General features: G+C 40.8%; 1 protein-coding gene across 1 annotated transcript in view; it reads right to left on the reverse strand.

The window, feature by feature from the left end:
• The window catches only part of cdh13 (cadherin 13, H-cadherin (heart)), a 292,151-nt gene that overhangs the window by 63,006 nt on the left and 202,239 nt on the right, over positions 1 to 26,906 (reverse strand). The window contains exon 8 of the mRNA XM_079163343.1: positions 5,311 to 5,451. Within this exon, the coding sequence (XP_079019469.1) occupies positions 5,311 to 5,451 (141 nt within the window). The remainder of the gene's footprint in view (positions 1 to 5,310; positions 5,452 to 26,906) is intronic.

A 26,906-nucleotide genomic window follows, 5' to 3' on the forward strand; every position in this document is an offset into this window, starting at 1 on the left:
ACGCCCTTATACACTCTAAACTGACTACATTTGAAGAGGCTCCTGAACAAAACACAATGTTTATTACAGCTTTATGTTTAGAAACTGCTGAGCTGCATCCCAAATTAATCTTCAGGTTCCTAACTCCCCCCCCCCACCGATTATTATTATTCATTTTCAAAGCATGAAACTGATGCTCACTTGTTTTATAATTCTTTTACATAAAGTTTAACTTCAGCAACTTCAATGCAGAAAGATGAATTAGGGAGGAAAAGGAGAACAGATTCCCTGCTGGCTGATCTGAGGATGTGTGCAGTGGAGCGGTGGTCTGAGGCAAAGACTTCACAAGTTATGAATCGCTGTCTCTAAGCATAGAGCTGTGGTAGGTAGGTCTAAGGAACAACAGAGGTACCCTACGTGGGGATTATGTTTGCTGAATTCAAACAAAATGTCAATTCATAAAACCCAGCTAGACTGGATGTAATGAATAATAACAGGAAGGAACACATCTCCAGAAAATTCAATTGCTTTTGTTGCTTTTTATTTCACTCTCTCTCTGTGTATCCTTCTATGTTGGACTCTTTCTACTCATCTTTTATCCTTCCCTCTATCTTTCTCTGCTTGAGTCCTGCACACAAGCTGGATGATGAGCTTTTAAAGCTTACATCTCCTCTACAGGAGGTGGTGTCTTTAGAAAAGGACAAGATTCTTCTGAAGGAAGGGATTTTGGAAAGTTCTATGAAAAGACTTGAATATTAGGTTGAATAATTTATACGGTGAAAGCTTGAGAGCTGACGCAGATACAGACTCTCAAAAACACTCACAATACGATGGCGGTCATTTGAGAGGTCAGAGGAGATCCGTGAGCAGGTAGGAAGCAGTCAGGGAGAGTGGAAGGTAGAGGATTTATACGGGGAGCTTAGCGCCTTCAAACACTTGTTTTTTAAAGGCTCCATTCCTTAATGCCGTTAAACGGATCTCTTCCTAGTGAGAAATGAGAACATTTACTGGGACACGAACGTGGTGCTCGCTGCACGGCCCTGCCGCGCGCTCTGAGCTGTAACGTTTCACATCTGTGCTGTGCTCCTTACAAGCTCCCCTGACACCCCACTGCATCATGGGAGGGCTGTAGGGTTGGTTCGGTTGGGGCAAAGCGGGATGTGTCTTAAACCCTGACAACAGCTGTCGGCATTTCCATTATGAACAACACAAGTCAGTGTTACAGCTGTACCTCAAGGCACATGGAGGGGGCTTTTACTACAGGACCTCATTCTTGTTTCACCTCCAGAGGTGAGAAGGAAGGATGAAGAGGGAAATGAAAACAGCTTTTGGCAGCAGCTTTTGACAAATTCATGATGAGGTGGCACAAACGACCAATAGGTGCAATTTATTGTGTGCTATTTTCTATTTTTTGTCCATCTACGTTTTATTTTATAGCGTGACTGCCAGACACCGGTTTAGTCTGTTAGCTTCTCACGAATGCCTTGAGGCATTGCTGACTAAACAAACCAACACTGAACCACAACACATCTACTCCCACTCCTGCGCCCAGATTCCCTTATCTTTCCTCTGCACCCATATCACCCATGTCACATGTTCTGTACACACAAATAGACACCGTGATCTGTACTGGACATTTTCTGAGCTTTACTTTTACAAGACAAGGACATATATGTTTTTTTTATATGAGAAAGTAAAAGGTAAAAGTGAGTTAGATTAGTCCTTGAGTGGGTGAAAACACATGTGCATGAAATGTGTAGCCTCGAGGTATATGTGTCCCATTTCAGTTTGCGCTTTGCATTGTTTTCAGGTAATGTGTTTACCTGATGTCCTGATGAATTCAGAATCCAGTACATTTCCATAGCATTAATTCCATCTGTACAACAACAAAGTTATGTCATGCCATCTGTTGCTCGGACTTTTTCTTTTAAACATAATTACTACTCTTACTCGCTAATTACCACAAATTTCATCTACTTTGCTGTTTTGTGTACCAATGATAAGCTACTCCCAATGAAATGTAACACTTCCTGCACAGTTGTTTCACATTAAAAGCACTCTGGTGAGTCAAAGAGAACTAAATGTGTCATTGGCAGCAGCTGATTGAAAGAATGGCAAAGCAGAAGTTATAGTGACAGGCAAATGAAAACAGTATTTCTGTTGTATAGAGAAACTCAGAGCTGGTATCATATGGTATGCTTTGACTTAACTGTGCTGTTGTAATGGTGGAATTAGTACAAACTTTTGAGAGGGACATTGAATGGGTGTCATGTCTTGAATGTGAAGCAGAGATGTGAAATGGTTATCGTGAAATAGTGAAGAGAAGGGTTCTGCAATAGGTTCTGAAATATTTGTATTTTCTGATTTACATTTCCTTTTCAGGAATGATTTGAAGTGCAATATAAATAGAGCCAAATAAAAACTAAAGATCCATAAGTAACAATGGAAGAATGATATCTGGAATAAGCCAAAGCTCAGACTAACTAACAATGTCAAAAGAAAAGAAAAATACGACACAGAACCTTATAGAACATCCTAGAGATGGCTGAGGCCCCTATGTGCTATGATCTGAAATTCCACTGAAGTCTGGTGAAGAGCGAGGGGGGGAAGTGTTGATCCCAAAAGAAAACAATTCAAGCACTTTCTGTATGGATGATTTAACAACTGTCCCCTTCCTGCATCTGAAGATACTGTTATTTATCCCACTGCATGGTAACGAGGAGGAAGTGGACCCCATCTTAAGTTGTTCAGTGTGCTAGGACTGCTCTTCACTTCAACAATGCGGTTGACCAAATCCAACATGGGAGAGCCGGTCTTAGTCATCTCCCAAAAGTTCCTCAATCGCACAAGGCAACATCAGTCCAAAAGAGACAACTCGTGGTAGAGGAGATGAGGAGACAGGAGGAGGAAGAGCGACACACCAAGGCCACCTCAATAGCCAAGCAGGGCCAAAGGACTAACTGGGAGAGCCTGGAAAAGAGGAAAGTCTGGAGGGATCTTGGCTTAGTTTTTGTCATCAGAGCCACTTGTGACTTTCCACCCATGCCCCGGAAACTGAAGCTGGGGTTTGGAGAAGACCCCGCTTGCTCCATTTGCCAAGCACCTGATGCACAATGAGCCTTGCCCAAGGGCGTTAAACTTGGCAGCATAGCAAAGTTCTCAGACAGCTGTCATCAATCGTGGAATGTACCCTTCACAGCATCTGTAACAGCAGGCCAATGTCCAAAGCACCAGATAATATCAATAGATGGAAGTATTCTGTAGGCTGCTCGGGATTGAAAGGCTTGTGTTTCCCCCAGATATTGAGACTGCAACACTCCACCCAGACATGGCCCGGTGGTCCACAACAGCCGACTGGCATACATTGTGGAATTGACAGAACCATGGGAAGAAGAAAAAGACCAAAAACTTTGAACTATCAACTGAAGCTGCCCAGAAAGACCCAAGATTATCCTTGTAGGAGTGAGATGCAGGGGATTTGTTGCTACATCTACGACCAGCCTATTGAAGATTATGAGGCAAGAGGTCATGAAGCCATCAAGTCCTTATCAAATGCAGCAGGAAAAAAAAGCAATTAGCTTTGGATTAAAACAAAAGACTACTGGACTGCAAGATGAATATGGAACTGAGGTAGGTGTACCTGGGAACATTGATGAACCTCTGGGCTTATCAATTAAACATCGAAGAAGGAGGTGTCGACCTGATGACCCAGATGACGTATCTACCCTCCTTTTTACTACTCCAATCCCACTGACAACATTAAATATCACAGGGATTGAAACATCTAGTCCTATTAGCTAAACATGTGTTATTATTGAAGATATTTTGAGAATTTAAAGTAATTATCATCATATTGTGCTTGAACTCTCATCTGTTGGGGCAGTGATTATAATGTAAGTGTGCAATTAAGGACGAAGGGCCCTCCACAATCTGAGTGGACTCAATTAATTTGCTTGTAATCTGCACAGTTATAATTTGGGGTGAGGAAAAAAATGGATACAGCATAGTATTGCGACATTTTGCGTGGCAATATTGTATCAAAACACAAACGGCAAGTATCAATCTTATATTATATTAACTATTAATATTGCAATTAGGGATGAGGGAATAACTGATTCAGCGATAACTGCGGTTATCACGGTTTCATAACCATATGGTGTCCTGATTCCTGTATTGAGACACGATGTTTGTGTGTGCAGTGAAATCTCCTCTTGCGTGAGTCATGTAACATGTGTGTGTGCGCCGGTTTGTTTTGTGTGTTTGAGAGTCTTGTCACTTACCTGGAGCTTGCTGTAAACATTTCAGAGATCAACATTGATACTTTCTAGTCGCTGCACGGATAGTAATACACTGTGAACGACACATCCGTGTTGAAATCGGCAGGAGGAGCGCTAGTAATGTTAGCAACGGCTGTTGTTAAGAGCTGTACGTCTCTGACATGGAGGTTCCAATTACTTACATTGTGGTGCGTTTACACTAAGCTAATTATAACGTTATCAAGATGTGTTCATATGCAATATTGCAAAATGTAGTTTTGGTGAAAAACTTGAATAAATCCAGTTGCTTGAAGGAGATGTTTTCACAGCAACATAAATAGATATTAGAGAATGATTTATGAGCTGCTTAACTTCTTAACACTAGCTCTAAGCAGTCCATAATACATCATTGAAATTGCAATTATCAAAGATTGTTTTATCAATAAAAACACCATTTTTTATTTTTAATCATTTGAATTGTGTGATTTATGCAAATCACCACTACATGTTGATGATGCTCGTGAATATTTGAGTTCATTGGCTAAAGGTCTTTAAGAAATGGATTGAAGTGGGATAAACCGTGTGAACACTTTATCTTATTAGAACAGATGATGACAAACTACATAAGTTGCAGTTGAAAATAGAAAATGAATCGCAATATATTGCAACGTTTGATATCGCAATTACCCTATCGCAAAATGTTTAAAACTGCAATAATATTGTATTGTGACTTAAGTATCGTGATAATATTGTATCGTGACTTAAGTATCGTGAGGCCTCTGGTGATTCCCACCCCTGGTAATTTTTTACCAACAAATTGGTTAAGGAGCCCATCTGCAACCAGGAGGCCTGGGTTCAAGCTGGCTGTTGGGAAGCATCTGCCCTGTTCATGTGACCTGTGCCCTTGATAAAATGCAGTACATCAGTCAGCTCTAACTGTCTGTCTTCTAACCTCCCTGGAAGGGTTAAACACACACATTTTGTTTGTTGAAACTACATTCGAGCATCAAGGGAAATATGAAGAAAATTCACCTTTCAAAAGAAGTAGCGATGAATAAAAATAGATGTTTCTCACCAGCGGATGTGTGAACTCAGGGGCATGATCGTTCTTGTCTGTGATGGTAATGGTAGCCGTGGCTGTTCCTGTTAGGCCCACCTCACTTCCTGCCATGTCCTTGGCCACAATCTCTAACTCATATGTCGTGGTCGGTAGTGTCTGGAAAATAAACACAACGTGATTTAGAGTTAAAAATAATACATATATTCATTCAAACTGTTATCGAAGCCTAAAAAATGTATTTACAATGATGAGAAGTGAAATAAATCAAAACAAAAGAGGACAATACTCAGTGAAACAATTGCATGTATAAAGGTTAGTGCTGTAAGGTTAAAGGCACAACAAAGAAGCAATGCAAGCACACATTTTTTAACAGAATAAAAGACAAAATCAAGTGCATACAGTGGCCGTTTGTGCATCAGAGATGACTCATACACACACGCAAACACTATTGTGGTGATAATCTTCAGATAATCTATTTGAGAGGCTGCTCATGAAAAATAATTTCCATATGAATGAGTAGTCATGTGAGTGATCAAATTAATCACTTATCACCATTTTTACATTGATGTAAGACCCTTTGACAAAGCTTAAAAGCTTTTATAATAGTCCACTAGAGGCTTGAATCTATCATCAAATTGACTGGATAGTGGCTGAAAAAAATCATCATAGTGTAAATATGGACCTTCACGCTCATATACCAGTGTTAAAAGCTCCAGTAAACACTTGCGTCATCGCTGGGGAAAGGTCAGGAATCCACATTTCATACATTTTTAGAACAGATAAGGTAGTCAAAGAGAGAGAAATAAGGGTCCCTAAAGCTATGCAGTATGGGATCAAATATAAGCATTCTATGGACGGTTTGAGCTCATCCATTTTAAAAGATTCCAGAGCGGCTTAGAAGCGGGTTTTTACACACATCTTCCACAATGCTCTGGGGCATCTAAGATCAAGAGTTCTAGGCCCTGCTGGAAAAGACAAACTATTTCCCCTTTACATAATCTGCAAAATCATATCATTGACATAGTTAAAGATTTTGTGGCTTTTAGAATCTTCGCAGATATTTTTGTTGTTGATTCGATGTTGGAGATGAAAGAATGAGTAATAATGAAACCCAAACTGCACCCATGGTCTGCTGATTTTACATTCCTACCCAGGCTAGGGAGAGGGATCTGTCCTCGACTACAAAGTAGCTTTCCAGAAGCGCAAACATCCAAATTAGATATGTAATTCATTTACTGGCCTGGCAGCATTTGTAATCTATATAACAATTGGAGAAATCCTGCTCATACATACAGCGAGAGGAAAGCGTTCATAATGATCATAGCAGGGATAATCATTTGTTGCCATAATTCATGCCTAATTGAAATGTTGACTCTGGTGTATAAATAACAGGAGGTAGGGGCTGGTAAAGCCAACAGTTATTTATCCGCTGCAGCGTAGTCTCCCTATTGGGGGGGGGGGGGGGGGTTAACTGTGACATGCTTAATAAACTTCATCCTTCTGTCTCACTGTAAATGCTGCTGGAGCTCTCGCCTGCATTGTAGATTCACCTCTGACTGAATGCATACTCTTCTGATGGACCCCTGGTACAAAAGACAGAGGAGTGGGATGCACACACACACACACACACACACACACACACACACACACAAGAAAACCAGGCTCCCATTTGTTGTTTTGATTACAAAGCAACAAACCAGAAAACTAAATTTGGTTTTCCTTGTTTTGTTTGTCGGACAGGCTTTTCATTAGGCCCTTGTTAACACGCTAACTAAAGTGCCTATAGGAGGGCATTTATAGGCCACCTGATGGCCACTAAGGTACTGCTCTAGCTGAGCCTGTTTTACAGTGTAGTTACATTAGACAACTGTTCAAGCTCCTTGCAAAAGTGTTTTCATTCTGAAAGATTTGAATTTCACGTCTGTGTTACAGCATGACATGGTTGGATTCCAGCAGTAGCAGTGAAACAGTACTGGTGATCTATTATTTGTGATTTCATGTCTATTTTTATGCTTTCATTTATGCCAGCTGTAATAATGGCAATAATACAAAGTAGACTATAATTGTTCAGAATATTTATCCCCTACAATTGCATTTACACTGATGTCTATTATACACACTCTGATTAACGTTATTAGAGTGTGTATCATTGTCTCTGCCTCATCATGTAATTGATATTGTTATCTGACAAAGAGCTGTGACCCAACATCCCCTCACGTTGCACACACATCCTCTGCTGCTCAGTGTCAAACTGAGCAGCAGAGGCAGTTGTGAGTGTGTGCGTGTTCTACTTTTGCCTCATCAAAAATAGTGCTCTAATCTATTTCATCTGAGGCAGGCAGGGGGGGATCAAACGATCGATGGGTAGACACCTTGAGGCCGTTTTTAATCATCACAACACCGAGAACGTAGACACAGTGATAAGCTATTCACAGAAATCACATATTGAGGTCAGGAGCAACATAATGGAAGACTTGGGGGCAAAAACTGAATTCTCAAGAGTGGACCTTTTGAAATACCAAATTTACTCAAAGCAGGAAACAATTTAAATGTTCTTAACTAGTTTTATATTTAGGGGACATTATATACAGACGAAAGGACCCGCTGAGAGGCTAGCGCTTCCCTTCTGTCGTAAACTCCATCCATTCAAGCAACTGCTTTCAGGGGACTCCGTGGAAAGAGTGAGACAATAAACAGGTGTTTCCATCAATAGTTGGTGTCCCTCACAACCTGCTCCTGCTCGATCAAACATTGTGCAGGCAGATGGTGCTCCGTGGACCTGTGAGTTTATTAAACCCATGCACACAACCACATGTGAATACACACACATGCTGATTGTAAAACACACACACACACACACACACACACACACCTGCACACAGAAGTACACGTTTGCCCTCCAGCTAGAGAAGAGGACTCTGGAATACCTGCAGTCTCAGTGGTGTCTAAACACATTGAGCGTGGCCTCCTCTGGTGACTGACAACGTCTTAATGAGTATTTCCTGAGTCTCAACTCAATTATAAACTCCCTGGAAGTACTTGGCCAAGAAAATCTGTTCAAATTCACGAGAGATACAGAGTTGCAGCAACGGGGAATTTTCCCTCCAGGTGTCGTAAAACTTCTACAGGCAAAGTGTTGATTGAGATACTCCTCTCAGTAAGCCCCTTCATTTTTCAGCTCCTTGTTAATTTGTCTGGAAATACTTGATTAAACTCTTGGGAGCAGCAAACGTGTTGAAGTCAAAGGAAAAAAGTTAGTCTTTGGCTATTTCTTCTGTGGGTCTAAGTAGACAAAATGGAGTGATTGGCTGCATGTTCATACAAATATAAAGCTTTGGTGTTCAACCTAAAGTAATATTCCCTCTATACACAAGGTCTATGTCTTTTCATACTGTAGTTATTACATGTTTTCAGCTCACTGGCTTCCAGTACCTCTGCAGGTATCAACATTATCACTTCATAATGACATTCTGATTATGATCACACTGTGTTGTTTCATAAAAACGTTGTATGCAAATGACAGTTTGAAGCAAGTCAGAAGTTTTTGAACAGCTCGTTGTACATGCATGAAGAGTTTTGATTTACATAACAGTGGAATGCAGTTTAACACATTTAACATCTGTTCTATTACTTTGTATGTGTTTTGCATGTTTGCAAAACTGATTTACTTACATATCAATACGGAGTATGAAGTTTAAGAATCTACGAGCCTCTGTGAAGGCTGTACTTAGGCACAGCAGTGCTTTAATATCAGCATGCTAACACGCTCACAATGATAATGCCAACATGCTGATGTTCACGGGATGTAATGTGTGTGTACCATGTTCACCATCTTTGTCAGCATCAATGTCTGAATTACATTTCAGGGCAATCCATCCAATAGTTGTTGAGATAAGTCCGGACCAATAGCGGACAAACTGCCGTGGGCAACCCTAGAGTAATGCCGCTAGTATGGCTAAAAACCTTCCTCTTCATATCTCAATACTGATACTACCTTAGAACCCAGCCTTACAGTAGAGTTTACTGCTCCCTGTATTACATGTAGGAGTAAAACAAAGTCTACACTGGTACGACTGTTCCTGCTGAGTCTACAGGCAGCATAACCTTTGTCCACTCAAAGCAACTTTGCTCCATTGAAGACAAGTGTGATCTTTGGTGAATTCTTGGACTATCATAGTTAACTATCATAGTTAAGGAAGCACAGTATCCACTTGACGAGTATTGCTTTCTTTCCAATGCACTGTGTAACCGTTGTTGTAAAACGTAAGTGGGAGAAAAACCAGGGAGCCACAAGTGATTTCATTTTAGCGTTTGAGTGTTTGTGAAAGCTGACGAACAAACTGAACAAAGAGCTCATTTAGCTCATTTAGTCGAGTGTAACACATGATATGGCAGGCAGGCCTTGTTTACGAGACATCTGATCGGAGGATGACATTTCAGACCGTCACATTCTGCCGTGAAAGGATTTCATAAAGCCCTTCGAGTGAGGGCTGATCCCCGGCACAAAGCAAGGAGAAAGGAGAGGATGAGAGTAAGAAAGAGAGAGAGAGAGAGAGAGGAATGGAGAGGGATAAGTAGAGGAAGGAAGAGAGCAGAGAGAGAGAGAGAGAGAGAGAGAGAGAGAGAGAGAGAGAGAGAGAGAGAGAGCAACCTCACATCTCTGAGACACCACGTTAACTCTCTGAATAGGTGCGATATTATAAAATTGGCATTGAGTTCTTTGTTCTCCTCTGGACCTTCACTAGTGCTCCCTCTCAGCACCAAACCACTGGCTATTGTTCAGGCCCCTTTTCAAATTCTTAGAGAAATGATGACAGACATAAAAAGGCTTAGGAAAAAAACAGAGCTATATGAAAATCCACCAGCGACAGTATTTCTACAAGAGCAACATTATTCCTCTCACCTTTATGCCTTCATCATCCTAATTTTTCGACCTCTCTTCCTTTTTATTCTTCTGGTGGAAAGCCCTTTTTCACTGAACTGTAAAAATGTTCAGTATGCAAGGTTGACTTTGCCGTCATGAGTCTCTTGAGATTGTTTCTCACGGTGCTTCCATCCATCATTGTCACAGCCCATTTATACTCATTTTCTCTAAATCGCTGTGATGTGTGGGAACGGCTACACTGATATTTATGAAGCTTTTAGACTGAAAGCTGTAACTGTCCTGTTCTCTGTCAGCATCACTCACAAGATGGGTTCACAATGTTTCAGGATCCACTGTCCTCGTTCCATACAACACATTTCAAAGTTTGTAAGGCTGCCGCAGTCAGCGTGAATCAAACTAAGTGGGTTTCCTCCACAGTTACGGTCCTTTCAGTACACAAGTATCTCTTTGTGTTACTATCCTCCACTGCAGCTCAACAAGGAAACACTCTAAAACTGCTACTAAAAAGACGGACAGTTTGGAAGCTATCCACTTGATTTTAACTTAGACTGCTAAGCCTAATATTAACTTAAGATAAACATGAATTCATTTTTATCAAAGAATTAGAGCTGTGGATCACGTACTCACTGACCTGAAGACAGGTAACATGAAAACATATCCTTTTTTTATCAAGATAAAGAGTCTGCAGCCATGCTTGCAGCTCTGTTGAGCCAGCTGTACTTTCAGCTAAATGCAACACGCACACTGTATGCTAGCATGATCAAAGTGGCAATGCTAACATGCTTGCATTTCATATAGCAGACACAACATTTAGATGAATCATTTAAAGTTAAGAGGATCGGTAATTCATCTTGAGGGTGGGCATGAATGTCTGAACCAAATTGCATGGCAATCCAAAAGCTGTTGAGAAGTTTCATTTTTAAACCACAATTGTCATTGTCATGGTGGTGCTAACAAAGTTACTAGGATGCCTCCTCTGAAGTCTGTTACCATTCCATTTAATAGTTGTTGACATATTTCAGTATAAACCAAAGTGGCATCCCTAGGGCCATCTGCTTGAATGGCTAAAATAAAAACCAAACGTCTCGTTTGAAATCTCTCATGAAATCTACGATACTCCTTTTTCTCATTTCACCTCTTTGGGTTTAAATATATCTTTTTCAAGATGCTTCAAACTCGTAGCTGCTGGACAGTAGACAGCTCATTAGGTAATGGCATGCTGTCTGCAGCTGGCTATGTTGCTGTGCTCACAGAAAGTCAGCTATAGATGCAGATCACAGATCAACTGGAGTGAAACCAGTTCACAGTATCACCCCTCAAGCTGGTATCACAAGAGTGCTATACCATTGGAGGGGCTCCACTCTGCAACACAGCAGGTGTGTGTGTGTGTGTGTGTCGTGGTGGCTGACATGAGCTTTAGTAACTCAGGAACTCCAGTCACAGTATGAGTCACATTATTTTGTCAAATGTCAGTCACGCTTTCATGTCAGTGTAAACTACAGAGCTTCACTTAGTTATGCATATGTATTAATGCACTACTCTTTTTTTTTTTTTTTTTACAAAAAATTTGATTCCAAACTCTCTCTCAGACATTTTAGCTCCACTTCACCTCACAGGTCGCTGACAGCCTGCTGCACTCCACCTCTATAGACATATGATTAATCACTCTGACAATAGTTAATTACAGTAGGAAGGCAGCCACGTGAGACCCTTATCTGGGCCACGGCAACCTACGCAAGTGATCTATTTCTTTCATCAGACTCTTAAGCGGGGTTAGCGTTCACCCAGAGAAGAGAGCAAGAGACATATGGGGGTGGTAGTGGGAGTGTGACACTTTGATAACAGTGTTTCATTTTATGCCCCACCCCCTCCTCTCTTCATTAATTCAAAACAGGAATACTGATAACTGCTGCATTGTGCTGAATCAAAACACCTCAGGTTCATCCGGTATGCAAAGAAAGAAATGTTGTTGTGATACTGCCATGACATGAAAGCAGCATCCATATAGTTTGATAACGAGAGTGAGGCCTGAACTTCAATGCATTCTTCATGGAAAATTAATGATAGATTAATTATTTTCAAGTCTTACATGTGCGAGACAGAAAGTATGATGTAAAAGGTTGTCGACTGTGAAATGCTCCAAGGATTTCAAATGGTTATATTTACCAGCGGTGAGAGCGACGCTGGTGTTGTTTTCCTGGAAACACCGACTAAAAGCAGCTGCTACCACACAGGCTGTTTTGAGTACCGTGCCATATTTTTGTTGGTCTGTAGGAAGATTTTGTCACACGATGGTGTCACAACCGCGCAAGATGCAGATACATAACTTTACAGGTGTGTAGTTGGGATGAAAATGAAGGCAGAAGTGTGCACGGGCGCCCGAAGTAGGGGAGAGGGAGGTGGGGAAGGTGCCATCTGCTCCCCCACTTTACAACCCTGGCTCGATGTGGCGTTGCAGCTGGTTTGATCTCATCGTAAGATGGTCTGCAGTTTATTATCTGTTTTGGAATGGATTTTAAGATTTTAATCATGGTTTTTTTTTATGTTTTGCATTTATTTTCGCACGCAGCTTGCAAGTATAGCCCCATGCATGTACCTACATTACATTACATTACAGTGATTTAGCAGACGCTTTTATCCAAAGCGACTTACAATAAGTGTATTCAGCATAGGTATTCAAGAGAACTACTAGTCACCAGAGGTCATAAGGGCATCTCCTTTAAACAAGCATCTAAGAGCATAAACCAGAGCAAAAGTACAGTGCAGAAACAAACTAATATGAATACAATAAGTGCAACAAACTAATACGAATACAATAAGTGCAACAAACTAATACGAATACAATAAGTGCTGAATGGAAGGCTCAGGGTAGCACTTCTTGAAGGAGCTGTTCCTTTCACTGCCCTGTAGACTAGCACCTTAAACTGGATGCGAGCTCTTACAAGGAGCCAGTACTTCCACATTGATCATGTTTCTACTGACTACAGTGAAAAGGTCAAGTCATTTTTTACGTTATGTGTTGAGATATTATGTAATTATACATGGGAGAAACTACACCTGTGGTACATCCGTTTAAGAAACATGCAGCAGTAACGTGATTTGAATGTAGATTTTAAAATTTGACCATTTACTGCTCAGCGTTTACTTGACATCTCATAGGTGGAATTAACAGGCTATTATCTTGACTTCAGCCTCCATCTTTTATAATGTAAAAATGAGAAAATTTATCATAAGAAAGAGCCAGGTTGAGCCAGCCTTGATGCTGCTGAATATACTGACACAGCACGGCATTGGAGGAGTGAATTGCCACTGCTCAATTTTGATTTCCTGGCCCCTCAAAAAAAGCATTTTTCACACTTATTTCAGCCGAAAAAGAGATATGCCATCTTCCCCCCGGGGGACATCACCATGCCAAACAGTACTGAGTGTAGGTCACCTGTGTTTTGACAGCACTGAGAGCCTAACATACAACCACTTCAGCTAAGCGCGTAAACGGATGACTTAAAGCATAAAAAACAGTTGGAAGCTTTTTGGTTGAAAATCACAAACAAGAAGTGCAAGAAAAACAAAATCATGTACGTTTTATAGTATCTCTAATCGGTATTCGTGTGGAACGCTCCAGCCAGCACATTAGAAACAGTATCAGTGTGCAGACATCTCTTCAGAACAGAGTATCGTATAAACATTGTAGAAAGCACAGAGCAGATGCAGCAGCATTCATATTACCTGGAGGACATGGAGGGATCTTTCGAATACCAAATTAATGATTCAATGCACTGCTCAGATTTAATTGACACTGTCTCAGGGATACGAACTATATCACAGAGCAGCGTTTGGGCTTTTACACACAATTGCTGCACGTTCTACAGATGAACATAGCTACATCTAAATAAAAAAAAGAAATGTTGTCACACCAACCCTTGATCGCACTCAATAATGAAACTTGGGCGCGGTTCATACCATAGCCTACTGTTTGGGTCAATGCTTACTTAAATGTATGGAATCAAAGTTGAATCTTAGCTGTAAAATAAGATTTGAAATTCACATGTGCTTTGGGGGAACGCAACTTGCACTTGCAGCTTGCTATATCCGCAAACCCTTTTAATTTGAATATATATAGTAATAACTCCTACAGATCTTGTCTGAATATGTATTGGTCATCAACCAATCATTTAATTTATTTCTTCAAACTGAATTTTTTCCAGAAGATCTGGTTTCTAAGCAGCAGTAATGTTAAAAAAAAAAGGTTAATACCTTGTTTAAATATGTAAGCATAAAATAAATCTCAGCGGCAATTAAATGAGGGCATCAAGTACAAATCCAGTTCTTGACTGTTGCACTGTGTTGTACCAGAGTTAGCATGAAGATAATCTCTGAGCCCATGCGCTACTCATCGTCTACAGTCCGATTAGCAACATGAAGTTGGAGTTGATAAACAACCCGTACAACCTAATTGTTTCACAAGTAGCTGGTTTACAAGCTCGTTTTAACCAATAAAAAGATAAGTCATTGTCATACGATCGATCTTGGATTCCAAGAATGCATTTCAGCCAATGCGTGATGCCTCTTGCTCTCCAGACGGACTGCTTACCTGCAGTCGAACATGAATACTACCAAAACCAGAACGCTACCAAAGTCTTGACCTGCTGCATATGAATGCAAAATCTGTTAATAAAGATTAGCACGAAGAAAACATATGAAGCTGCTCACAGTGAGCTTTTTAAATTAAAAGTGTAAAGGTGTAGGGACTGTATTCAATACCAGTCTCCATCATGGTTTTAGCGTTGTGTTTATTGTCATGAATAGAAAAAATGACACACAATGTTTCAATGAACCCCGAAGCAATACATGCTGGAAGTCTGCTAACATGCAAAAAAAGATACAGGAGTCCCGGTATCACCTCATTCATCTGCGGTGAGTAATAGGCACTGCAGTAATATATTTTGTGCATAAAAAGTTACTGAGTGGAAGATTAAATATGTAAATGGGCAAAGATCCAAAATGACTACAGAATAATTCCAAGGATTTGACAGAAGTGCAATTTCTAATATTCATTCAGGAAGACACCCCAAGGCTTAAAGACACAAGGTAATCATCTTGAATGCCTTTCAAATTTTGTTAAGCAGTGCTGTAAAACTACCGAAAGCTACAAATCCTCCTGTGCGTTATCTCCTGTAGCTATTCAGTGAGATTTATCTGATCGAGTCACTGTCCAGTAATCAGTGCAGTGACACAAACAGGCAGGTTTGGAGACTGTTGTCAGTCACAGTATATCATGTGGATAACTCCACAAAGTAAAACAACATGATATTTTTTTGCACAATCTGAAAGCCCAATGATTGTAAAGCATGAACTTTACTGAAAGCAGTGAAGCCCACTCTTCAAAATGACCTGCTTGAGCACACGTGGGTGGAAGGTTTTAAAACACAAAACACGCTCCACTTTCAGAATGTAGTTGGAAAATAACATCTTGAGTAATTTTGCATCAATTGGCTCTGATTCCTCACTCTGCACTCACTGTATTATTGAGATGGCTCTCATTCGCGCCCTATACTTTGCCGTGTAATGAGAGGATTAAAGTGGTAAATTGGTGAAGTGGTCCTTTTAATATACGGGGCCAATGAAAATAAATGATCAGAAATGGATGCTGTGCTGTAGAACTATCAGCAAGTATTCATGGTTTTAATATTCATTCACTGAATCTGTAGTTTCTCATCTGTTAGCAGTGGTGTTAAAAAGTATTGTTCTTTGAAAAGGCTACACTGCTTATGCAGATACTGGAAGGAGACTGCAGGTTAGGAGGGAACCATCATATCCCAATTTAGGGCAATGCAGCTATTGGTGAGATACGAAGGCTCCAAAAGGCACCGTAAAGGGGGTCGTGCACCGTTTTTTCTTGAGGCCAATGGGATAGTTGTATTAATACTGCTACAAACACCAGCAGCTTGATGAGGAGTCTCTATTTTGCGCTGAGCCCTCTGTCTCCCCCTCAGGTGAACACTGTTAGCTCTGTTAGCTCTGCCAGCACTGTTTGCAAAGTTAGCACCGTTAGCTATGAGCTAAATGATGTTGAGAGCCGTTGAGAGGATATCGAAATGCTTCCAATCTTGGATGTATCACCTTTAATGATAATATAGCTCATTGTATAGAAGGTGTGTTGCCTGCTGCATACAGGGCATCAATTGTTCTACATGTATTTGTTGTATTGTTGCATGTTATTTTGTAATGCTGCATAAGTATGGGACTAATCGTGGGTTTTCAGGGTTTTGTGTGTGTAAATATTGTTTGTTCCTGTTTGTATCGATCAAACTGTTATGTTTTAAGTTTGAGGACTCTTGGAAGAATAGTCCAGTTGAGCTAAAAAAGAAAAAAAAATCAAACCTCTTGAAATCCTGAAATTTAAAGCTATACTTTGGCATAGAGAATACAATACATCCTTTAAACTGGTGCCTTTAGTGCTCTGTATGGTTCCCATCTCTAATTTGTATTGATTGAATTGTTTAGTTGCTGTATAAATATAGATTAATAAAGCTGTTTTTGGAAGAGTCCCTTCTGAAAGAATTGAAATGAAATTGCATCACTGCTGGCATAAATCAAAGCATAGTTTGCAGTGTTGTCCTCCAGTGGTTTGAAGTGGTTATACTCTAGCTAATCTAGATTGCATACAGCCACAACACACAGCATCACACACAAAATAAAACAATACCTTTAATGAGCCACTCTGGCAGCATTACTGTGTATCTGCCTTACTTACTTACCGAAACAATATGGACTTGACAAGAATAAGTGTCAGGCTACCATGCCAGCTCTTCTCTACAGAGAACAAAATGAATAGCTTAAATGTTTCAGCTGGAGAGAAACTCTACAAAACAGAGCACAACATGCATTGAAGCTAAACAAGTCCCATTTCCCCCCCTTAGCTGATGATCAAAGGACTGTCAAGTGTGCTATGTAGTTCAATATTTCCCTCTATCTTCTATCCTCTGATTTCATATCTTCCTTTTCCTTTGTTTGCACTCTACAAACATAAGCTTTTGTGACAAAAGTTGCCCGTATTATTTTGTTGTTGGTCAGAGTTTGTCTTTGGTTTCATCATTGTTTTTCTTTCATTCTGAAGACATAAGCGATTGAATTTCCTTTTGCCATGGGAGCAGACATGTATTGAATATGGTGCCAGAAATGCTTACAAAGATAATGACCCATTGCTTGGACCTAATGATTCAGTCAGTTATAACCATTACCACCAGTTATTGTAGTTTTTGCAATTAAACAAGCACACGACCAACATCCAGGCCATTGTAAAGGGTCTGTGTTGTGCTGAGATATGGGCCTGTGGAGGTTGACGTGTAAATTCTCCACCTCCTCAAAACCAATTCCCAAAAAATTGCCAACTCTGGAAACTGTGACATGTTAATCCCACATACAAGGTACCATTTTTCGGCAGGGTTAAATTTGATCTCATTAGTATCCTGCAACTAACAGTAAATAGACTGCAATAGACCGGCAACCTGTCTGGAGTATTTTCCTGCCAGAGGGCAAATGTATGCTGGGATAGTCTCCAGTCCCTCAACACCCTGGCAAGGACAAAGCTGGTACGGAGAATAGATAGATGGAAAGTTTCAGGAATAGCGTAGGAGGAATCATCCAGAACCATATGGCTAGAAACACATGGCATGCAGCCATGTTTTTTCATATGGACAAAAACTGTGTGGATTGAATTAAATTGGATGATTGCCCATTTTTGCTAACATGTTGCTGATCAGCTTTGTACTAGAGATGTAATGCATAGCTATGTGTTTCTGGTGCTTTGGGCCCAAATAGTTCTGCTGCTCCCTGAGAGGAACTGCCCCCAAGGGAGTTCCCCCGGAGAACTACCTTCGGGGGCTTTAAGCTGTTTGCATTCACACTGCTAATGGGAATGCTGAAATGACGTCAGCCGGCCGGCACGGCTGGCACACATCTCCAGCTGGGCGATTTGGGAGTTCGCTATGTTTGCTACAAAATGTCTGAACATTTTCTTAGTAATACAAGAATGAATAAACAACTCTGTTACACGCCACAATAATGTCCGCACATGCAAAATAGCCGTCACGAAAGTACCAGTTTCAGTCTAAATAGGCTTCTTCGGATCTGGGTTTGCTTTGTGCTTCTGAGTTAGCCTTTGTGCTACTGGGTTAGCTCTCTGAGCAGCGGCTCTCACTCGCCAGCAGGTGTGTGCTCATGAGCGAGTTACTTCTGGACGTCACTGTCCGTCCATTTGTCCGTGTTTTCTTCCATTTTTGTGTGTGTTGTGTTGTTGCGTTCACACTGCAAACCGGATTTTTTAAAAACGGCATTTGCCGGTGCTGCATTGGCTCATGCATTTGACCAATGACCGTACACTTGCGTCCCTCAAAACTGCGTTTTAAGAACAACGATCGTTCCTAGTTCTTGCGGTTTATGGACACGATAAAAATGGGGGTAATTAGAACAAAGCTCTTAGTACAATGAAAAAGTTCTCCGGTCCCATGTAAGGGAGACACCTCAAGTCGTGTTACAGTCCCTAACTTCATCTTATCGCATCCCAACTTAATGTCACGTTGTGAGATCGATGGGGTAAAAATAACACCTGTGCAACATCAGTCGAGGTTTATCCTCCACTGCACAACAAAGATGGTGAAGACTGATAAGAAGTTTGAGATCCACTAAGGCTGTAAAACTTATTTTGCGTGTGTCTAAAACCAAATCGACCCTGACTGAGGAAAACTTTCCCAAAACAAAGGAATCCCATGTGACCTCATTACACTTTCACCTGCTTCTGCTTTTTACAAAAGGCAGGATATCTCCATTTACAAACGCTTGAGCCAAACTGACTCTTTTTTGAGTGACTTCCGTCTGCTGTAGAACATCTGCAACAACATTTGACAAGTTGTGTTGTCGAACACATTGAGTAAAATTACATCTGAGCTGTTTGCCGTCCAACAGTTTTGAATGAGACTCGCTCTCTGTTTTGTTGCCTTTTTCCCATCAACATAAAACATTAGACGCTGTAACTCGGCTATTTTTTAAATGCAGTTACCGACTCATCTTGCACTAACAATCAATTAACTTCAACAGCACTTAAATCACATATTTTACAGTTAGTGGAACACCTGAACCTGAACATCTAAAGCCTTTCTGAATGCTTTACTCAGATCTCAGATGTCTATTGCAGTCAGTTGCTTGTAAAGAGGGAGATATGTGTATAGCACTTACATAATTAAGAAACCACTTATTACCTTTGCATACAGGAGTCTCAGAGGATTTGGTTCTACTGAAGGTAGAAACTGTCCATGAAATATGAAATATGACCACTTTTTTATGGCATAAGTCAGTTTCTATTCTCGCTGCAGCAAGCCTCTCTACATGCTCTTAAAAAGTTTGGGAGCTGGTTGAATTGTGTTTCAAACATTTTAAATTCCCATCTTTAAAGGAAAAGTTCAACATGACTACACTGACTTGGTCCTTCTGGGTTAAACAAGGGGCATATGCAGTCTCATTTTAATGAGGCTTTGGTATTCAACGAATAGTTTGACATTTTGGCAAAACAAATATTTAAGACGAGAGTTGAAGTGAATACAAGACATTGTTCTTTTGTATGAATATACAGAAGTGCTGATAGGAGGCCCCTGTTTCCAGTCTTTATACTAAACTAGCCAGTTGCTGGCTCCGGCTACATATTTACCGAACAGACATCAATCTTCTCATCTACTCCCTGCAAGACAGCAAAAAAAAGCTATTTCCCAAAATGTCAAATTATTCATTTGAATACAAAGCCGCACTAAACGCAGACAGCATGTGCTCCCTGCTCTACCAGGGACGGAATGACACGCCCCTGTGTTGGTCTGTTTGGTTGCAATATTGAATACATTTTTATTGACAATTTAAAAAAAAACTGTAATGTTGAATAAAAAAGAACTGATTATTATTTGATGTGAGAATACACATCTGTCCTCTCTCCCTCACCACCTCTCTGCTGTTTTCTCTCCTTTTTTTCTTTACATTTAGAGTGTGCATATTGACTGCGGTGGGGCAGCGTTGACCATATTTATCCCGCCTCATCAGGCCAATTAGGAGCAGGATGATAAGCTGCTGCAGCACCGGTGTCCCTCAGCTCTCTCTGATGAGTGTGGGGCTAATTGGGGTCAAGGTTGGATTTAGGGCTGCGGTGAGTTGGAGCAGAAAGCACAAACTGGGGCTAATCTAATCAGGTGCACCATCAGACCACAGTCTAATTGCGTCATTTAGCGAGCAGTTAGATGTATACAGGGGACTGGAATAGTCCCTTATTACTACGTACCCACACACCAGGAGTGAAACATACATTGTGTTTTTTTCTGTGTGTGTGAGCAGCAGTGTGTGTGTCTGTGAGTGTGAGAGAGTGTTTGAGTTAAGTGCAATCACCATCCTGCGCCTGCCACCATCAGAGCTATCAAAGGCCCATCTGGGAAGCGTGCGCGTGTGTGTGCGTGCATGCGTGTGCGACAGCAGCCCCAGATCCTTCAGTGAAGAGCCCAGGTGTTCCTGTTAAAGTGTTAATTAGATTAGTGCAGATCAAACGGGGGTGGCATTCGCTGGGGACTAGAGGTGGCGGGGCCATCCCGCCGGGGCACCGGTACCAACTACTCCTCGTCATCCACCAAGTGGGATGAATTAATCAATAACTGGACTCATCTGATTGGTTCCCCTGGACTGCATGGCAACCCAATAAGGGAAGTACACAGATGTATGTAGACAAGTGGAAAATAAGACCTGTTGGAGGTTTGAACATCGGGATCAATGCATCTCTCCAGTGTCTTGTGCTTCTCATTGTATTACAGAGCAGCATGATTACAGTCAGTATTCTCACCATTTGCTCTATCTGGCCAGAGTCACCCCTTTTGAAAACGTAAAAGAAGAGAAGTACGATTCAGAGATTAAGCAATGAACTGACTCTGTTTAAACCACACAGATTCAGCAAACTGTATATACGTATAAATGGCACCTTAAAATGCTTCACAGCACACTACTAGTTTAAAAGCCGTGTTTCTAAGCAATCTACAGAGAAAATACAGTTTCTGTGGTTTTCAACTGCCACATCCTACTGTTAATCAGTTGCAAAACCCAATACGTGTATGAGATCAAAATGAGGGCGCCACATCTTTCTACCCAGGAAGTGGGGAAGTGGCCATTGGCCACCTAACGTTACATCCCTGGCTCGATTTGGTGTCACTGCTGGTTGGATCCCATCGCAAGATGATAGTCTATAGTCGTCACTCTGCCACATAGACAGTCAGGGAGAAAAAGTCCCCAGTTTAATATTTACTCAGTGGAACTGAAAATGCACCTGAAATGTCTATTACTAAGCACTAATAGCTTCGATTCTTTAATCGTGTGGGCCATCTTTTTTTGTTTTGTTCTGTGGACCAGCTATCTGAAATCAAGTGAATTGACTTAAAACTTAATATACTGTGTGTGTGTGTGTGTGTGTGTGTGTGCACAGCTGCAGTAACAACTACTAGAAGAAGTTGAAAATCTAGCAAAGTTCTTTATCGCCAGGCATGCAGAAAATTGCATGCAGAACTTAATCCACAGACATATTTTGAAGTGAGCCCATTAGAATACGTGTCTAGACATAACACACAGAAAGGGACACACCTGCGCGCACACACACACACACACACACACACACACCCACAGAGAGAATTAATCTCGGTGGGTTGCCTTTTCCTTTATCCACGTCCAGAAACATTTCACAAACAAACCCAGCTAAGTGTGGCTGTGTTCCCACAGAGCCATATGGGACTGAGGACTAAGAACAGGAAGAAACACAAGTGGTAGCGCACATCAATTCCACATCAAGTAGCAGCTACTGATGTGAAGTTGTCTGCACTGCACAACAGGGAATGACAACAGATGTTTGCTGAAACTCTTGAAATGTTTGTATGTTCTTCCTTTTTCAGCGACTAGTAACACGGTGGAATTACGCTATGGAGAGAAACTCCCTGGAGGCTTTCTTTTCCGGGAACACTGTGGTTATGTGAGGACCAGTTATAAAAACCTTTGCCTTAACACAGCAATGAACACAGTCCCGGCCAACAGAAAGAGGGAACCTCGAGCTATGGAGATGTTAACTTTGGAAAATATTCACCTGAATTGGCGAAGGGGCGATTCAAACTGCCCGTGATTTATTAAATCATTTCTGGTTCATTTTTTAATCTACATTTCTCCCTTGCACACTTGAAGCGTGCTTTATTGACAGCCAATCAAATCTATTACTAGCTATTTGTTGTGAACATATAGCAACATCATCTATAATGATGATCAAGGTTTTTTCAGGTTTCACTGTGGTTATATGGTGCTTTGTTGGAGGATGGGTATAAAATAACAGAATATGAAATATTGAATCCACAGATCAACTGGACAATTCAAATTCATTCAATCTTCACACAAGACTAGCAAATCCAATCATTCCACTTATCCATCCACTTCATAATGGCACTACTATGGATCCAAATCCAGGCAGAGGAGCAAAGCTGAGGTGCAACAAGCACACAGTAAACACCTTGCTGAAGCTGACTGAAGCAGACAAACCCCACAACATACACAGTCTCTCAGCCAAAATGTCCCTCTGAATGAACAATGGCTTTCAAGACACACATAAGAGGCCCTAACTCAGCCGTCTCAAGTTGACAAATAGATTTCAGTAAGACTTGACTCAGGAGTCTGATGCCATGCTGGAACTATAAGCTTACAGACAATTTGCAAGGGAAAAAAAAATCCTGTTTTGATTTGGCCTCAGAGCTAATTCACTTATGCTCTGTTTGACAGGTTCATATTGACGGATTGACAGCTACTTCAAGCTGCACTTGAAGGAGGCAGGCACATCTCTGCCAACCTGCGGTTGTGACTAATGCGGAGTACTTACTGCGCGCTATACAGTATGCTTCTGAAGTCTCTAAAATGCTTATGGAAACAAAACGGTGCAGTTTTCCTTGCTGCTTGGGACTGCAACAGTCTACGCTCATTTCAGAGAAAAGTTTGGAGTTGGATGTCTTGAACGGTTTGCTAATTTCCTGTGGAAGAAAATTAGATTTAGCATTTCAGGAAATTGAAATTGAAAGACGACTGATCTCAGGGTTTCCATGGAGCAGGCATCTACCTGTATTGTGCATTTGATCACAACTGTTACAGGATGCTGCTGGTTATTATCCAGTCAAGGCCATAACCACAAACAATGACTTCATTTATCACATGTCTAAAACAGCCCATTCATGTTAATTCATTTTAATTTCGAGCTCATGGCCATATGAAGACCAAGAAGGAAAGCTGATGGTTACGTACACAAACTTTAACACTGTGTGACTTCCATACAACCAGACGCCATAACAGTACTTCCCATCAGCCAGCAAGCCCTCTGTGATACAGGTTTATCTGTACAGCCCAAAATCACCTTCAATTCCCTGTGGACCTGTAACTGCCATAGAGATATGATACCTCTCTAAACATGGAAACACTTTTTTTAAAGTGGATAAACAAATTGGCTAAATGTACACTAGTTACAGCTTCCGTTGAAAAATAACTGATAATTAAGTATCCTATTTACTTTAAGGTGTCAAACATAGATAATCTTAATGAATCACCAAATAATCGAAGCAAGCAGCCATGACTGCAGACTTTGTGAAGACTGCTCTATGTGTAAAATGTGGTTGCACAGAGTTTTTTCTTCCAAAACAAAGCAGTGGCATGGAGGTGAGTTCACACTGCCAGAAACCAACTGTAGTTATCAACAATAAACCTGAAACAAACCTGAGTGATCGCCACGATATTACTCATATACTGTAGCTTAAAGAAGTGTATTGTAAAAGACATCGTATGCCTATAAATGCTTTCAAAGCCATCATGGAAATAATGCACATAACAGTGGAGCCAATTATATTGCTGTTTGCGTTTTGTCTTCTCCTCACTACTGAAGCACTCTTTCATCAGGAGAGAGTATACAGTGGCAGGACCACATACTGAGAGCTTAAGTCTGTCTGCCGACTGAAGTCTGTTTCACCACGTCTCCACAAGGAGGTTGTTTTCAATAGGGAAAAAGAAAAGAGCACGGGCACAGAGAATAGTGTAGAAATACACTGACACACACATTTACATATACAGGCCAGTATAAATAGTGACAGCAGGACTGGCTCCGAAATTCATCCTTATATTCCTCTATTCTTTATGTCCTCCTCCTCCTCCTCCTCCTCCTCCTCCTCTGTGTATTGATCACCCCTCCATAAGATAGCACTTTCTTTTAAGAGTAGCAATGCCCTGATGTGTGGAATGGTTGTTGTAGAAACTGCTATAATTAATTAGTTTCAAGACATTAGGTACTAATTTATGGAAATGTGATACAAAACATTAACAAAGATAAGTGTTTGTTGAGCATGTCTGTTGAATGGGGAAACTGTTATACACTTAATAAAAAACAAACACACAGAAAATACCAAAAATAACATTTCTACACAGGAGAATAATTACTTTGGTTACTGCATTGACCTGTTCTCCCGTTTAAAGATATTCATTCTTGTAGTTATTTCCCAGGAAGCCTTTGCAATGCTTGAATCAATTCCATCGACTGAACTCCTCATCTATTTTAGAAACAATAACACAATGTCATGGCTCGTTTCGAGGACATTTCATATGGAGTTAGCAGTGGCATGTCCACTCTTTTCTAACAAATTCTTTGGGGCTAATGATCCTCTCCACAGTGAAAACATTATTTGTCCCGTCTTTGCTCATATGAAATGTCCCCATCCCTCCGGGGAGTGATATGTTGTCACTGTGGCACTTGGGGGCGGAAATGGAGTGATCCGTCCCCAGCTCCCGCTGCAACAGGGACAGCTTGCTTATAATTGCTGGGAAATGTCACCACAGTTGATTACCAGTGATTTGCACAACTGCAAAGGGAATCCAAATAAAAAAGTAGAGTTGATGAGTGCATATTTAATGAGGCTCATGCATACTAATGCCGGCATCTCATTCCGCTCTATTTCCTCACATAAACACATGCAAATTCATGGTACAAGTCAGTGAAAACATAGAAAGTCATCCTAATGAGTGACATACTGATGTGAGCTGTCATTATTTCAGCTAAGTGGTCAATGTGGATTTATGTTTGGTTTAGTACTTCCAGCTGTCAGAAAATGTCCACAGCAGATTGTGCATGACTTAAAAACTGTAGTCAGGCAATCAGTGGATTTTAAGGTTTAAACGTGACACTTAGAAAGCCCGTAGTTGACATGCAGTTAAATAGAAACAGGTCATGAAAGAAAGGTATGCTCTGTGCACTGCATACATGTCACCTAGATTTGCTTTATGTTCAGTCAAATGAAACGTGTGTCCTTTAGAAGAAATCATTATTCCATGGGAGAGGAAAGGTGTTTCTGGTTGTAGTGATTAAACTAATAAATTCAAAACAGAAAAAAATCCATTTCATTAACATTTGCTTGAAGCAAGAAAAATAATTAGACTGCAATAATTCTTTATACAAAGATTTTTAATTCTAGGGAGGAATGGCCAAATAGAAAGCCACCCAACTCTTGCTAAGCAGTCATGCTTCCTGGTAATGAAACAAGTAAATGATGAGCAGATTAGTGGTTTCAAATCTTGGGAGCAAGTATAAAAACGGAGCTCAATTTGTATGCTAGTGTTTGCACTGAGACTTTGCTGGCCCAGCTGTATGGGCTCCTAACAATGTTGGACACACACTTGATGCGGTAATGTGACGTACAGAGCCCAAGTTCGTAGTCCATTTCTTTGACAGTTGTCCCTCTAAGCACAACGAGCTGTTGACCTGCTTTATTTCACATGCACCTGTTTGGATTCACCAATATGTAAATCTGTCCGACTCGGCGGGTCCATCAGCATCTGCTGTGAGCCAGGCGGGGACTACAGATGCAGGCAGATAGGTATTCAGGAAGGCTCCTCACGTCTGCCTACTGAGAAGCAGCACAACGACTTGGCCACAGCAGCTCCGGCACTGTCATTCTTCAACTGGATTGATTCTCACCAACCACTGGCAATCTGACTCATCAATATTCAGAATGACACGGCTCTAAATTAGCTCCAGCCTCAGGATTTTAACCCTGTAAGTGGAGTGCTGTGATTATAATCAAGGGTAAGGAAGAGGGAGCCAGATCTACTGGCTGTACTTTGGAAAGAGGACAATCTAAGTGATTCATTTTTGTTCTTTTTTGGTTTTTGTTGTCCTCTCAAACGCATTCAAATTACATGTTAATCTGCGTGCCTGTTTACGTACAGTACATCATATTTAAGAATTTTTTTACTTTGAATCCTGGAATGTGGAGCAGCTTGAAGCTGTGCTTTCCAATACACCAGAACAATGAGTCCTGAGAGAGTGGAATGATGCAAGGTCAAAGCTGATGGGCTGAACTGGAGAAATGTAACACAAAGTCTGAATCAAGATCTCTGAGTAAAAATAAGGTGGTGTGTCAGCCATAGCAGTCTAAACTGAACTATTTGGGAAGAACAGGACTAAAGATACACTTGGGCTGGTATTATTTCATTGATGGTTTGGGTTTGAGATTCCTTTAGTCTTATTTCTACAACTAGTTTTATGAAGGTTTAACCATTTTGCTTTTTTATTTGGCCAATACTCGATAACTCCTTCGTTAACTGTCGGTATTTCTACTTCACAGCAGGTAGCATACTTACAGTATTCGTC

The sequence above is a fragment of the Pholis gunnellus genome (assembly GCF_910591455.1).
Source record: "Pholis gunnellus genome assembly, chromosome: 7".
Lineage (NCBI taxonomy): Eukaryota > Metazoa > Chordata > Actinopteri > Perciformes > Pholidae > Pholis > Pholis gunnellus.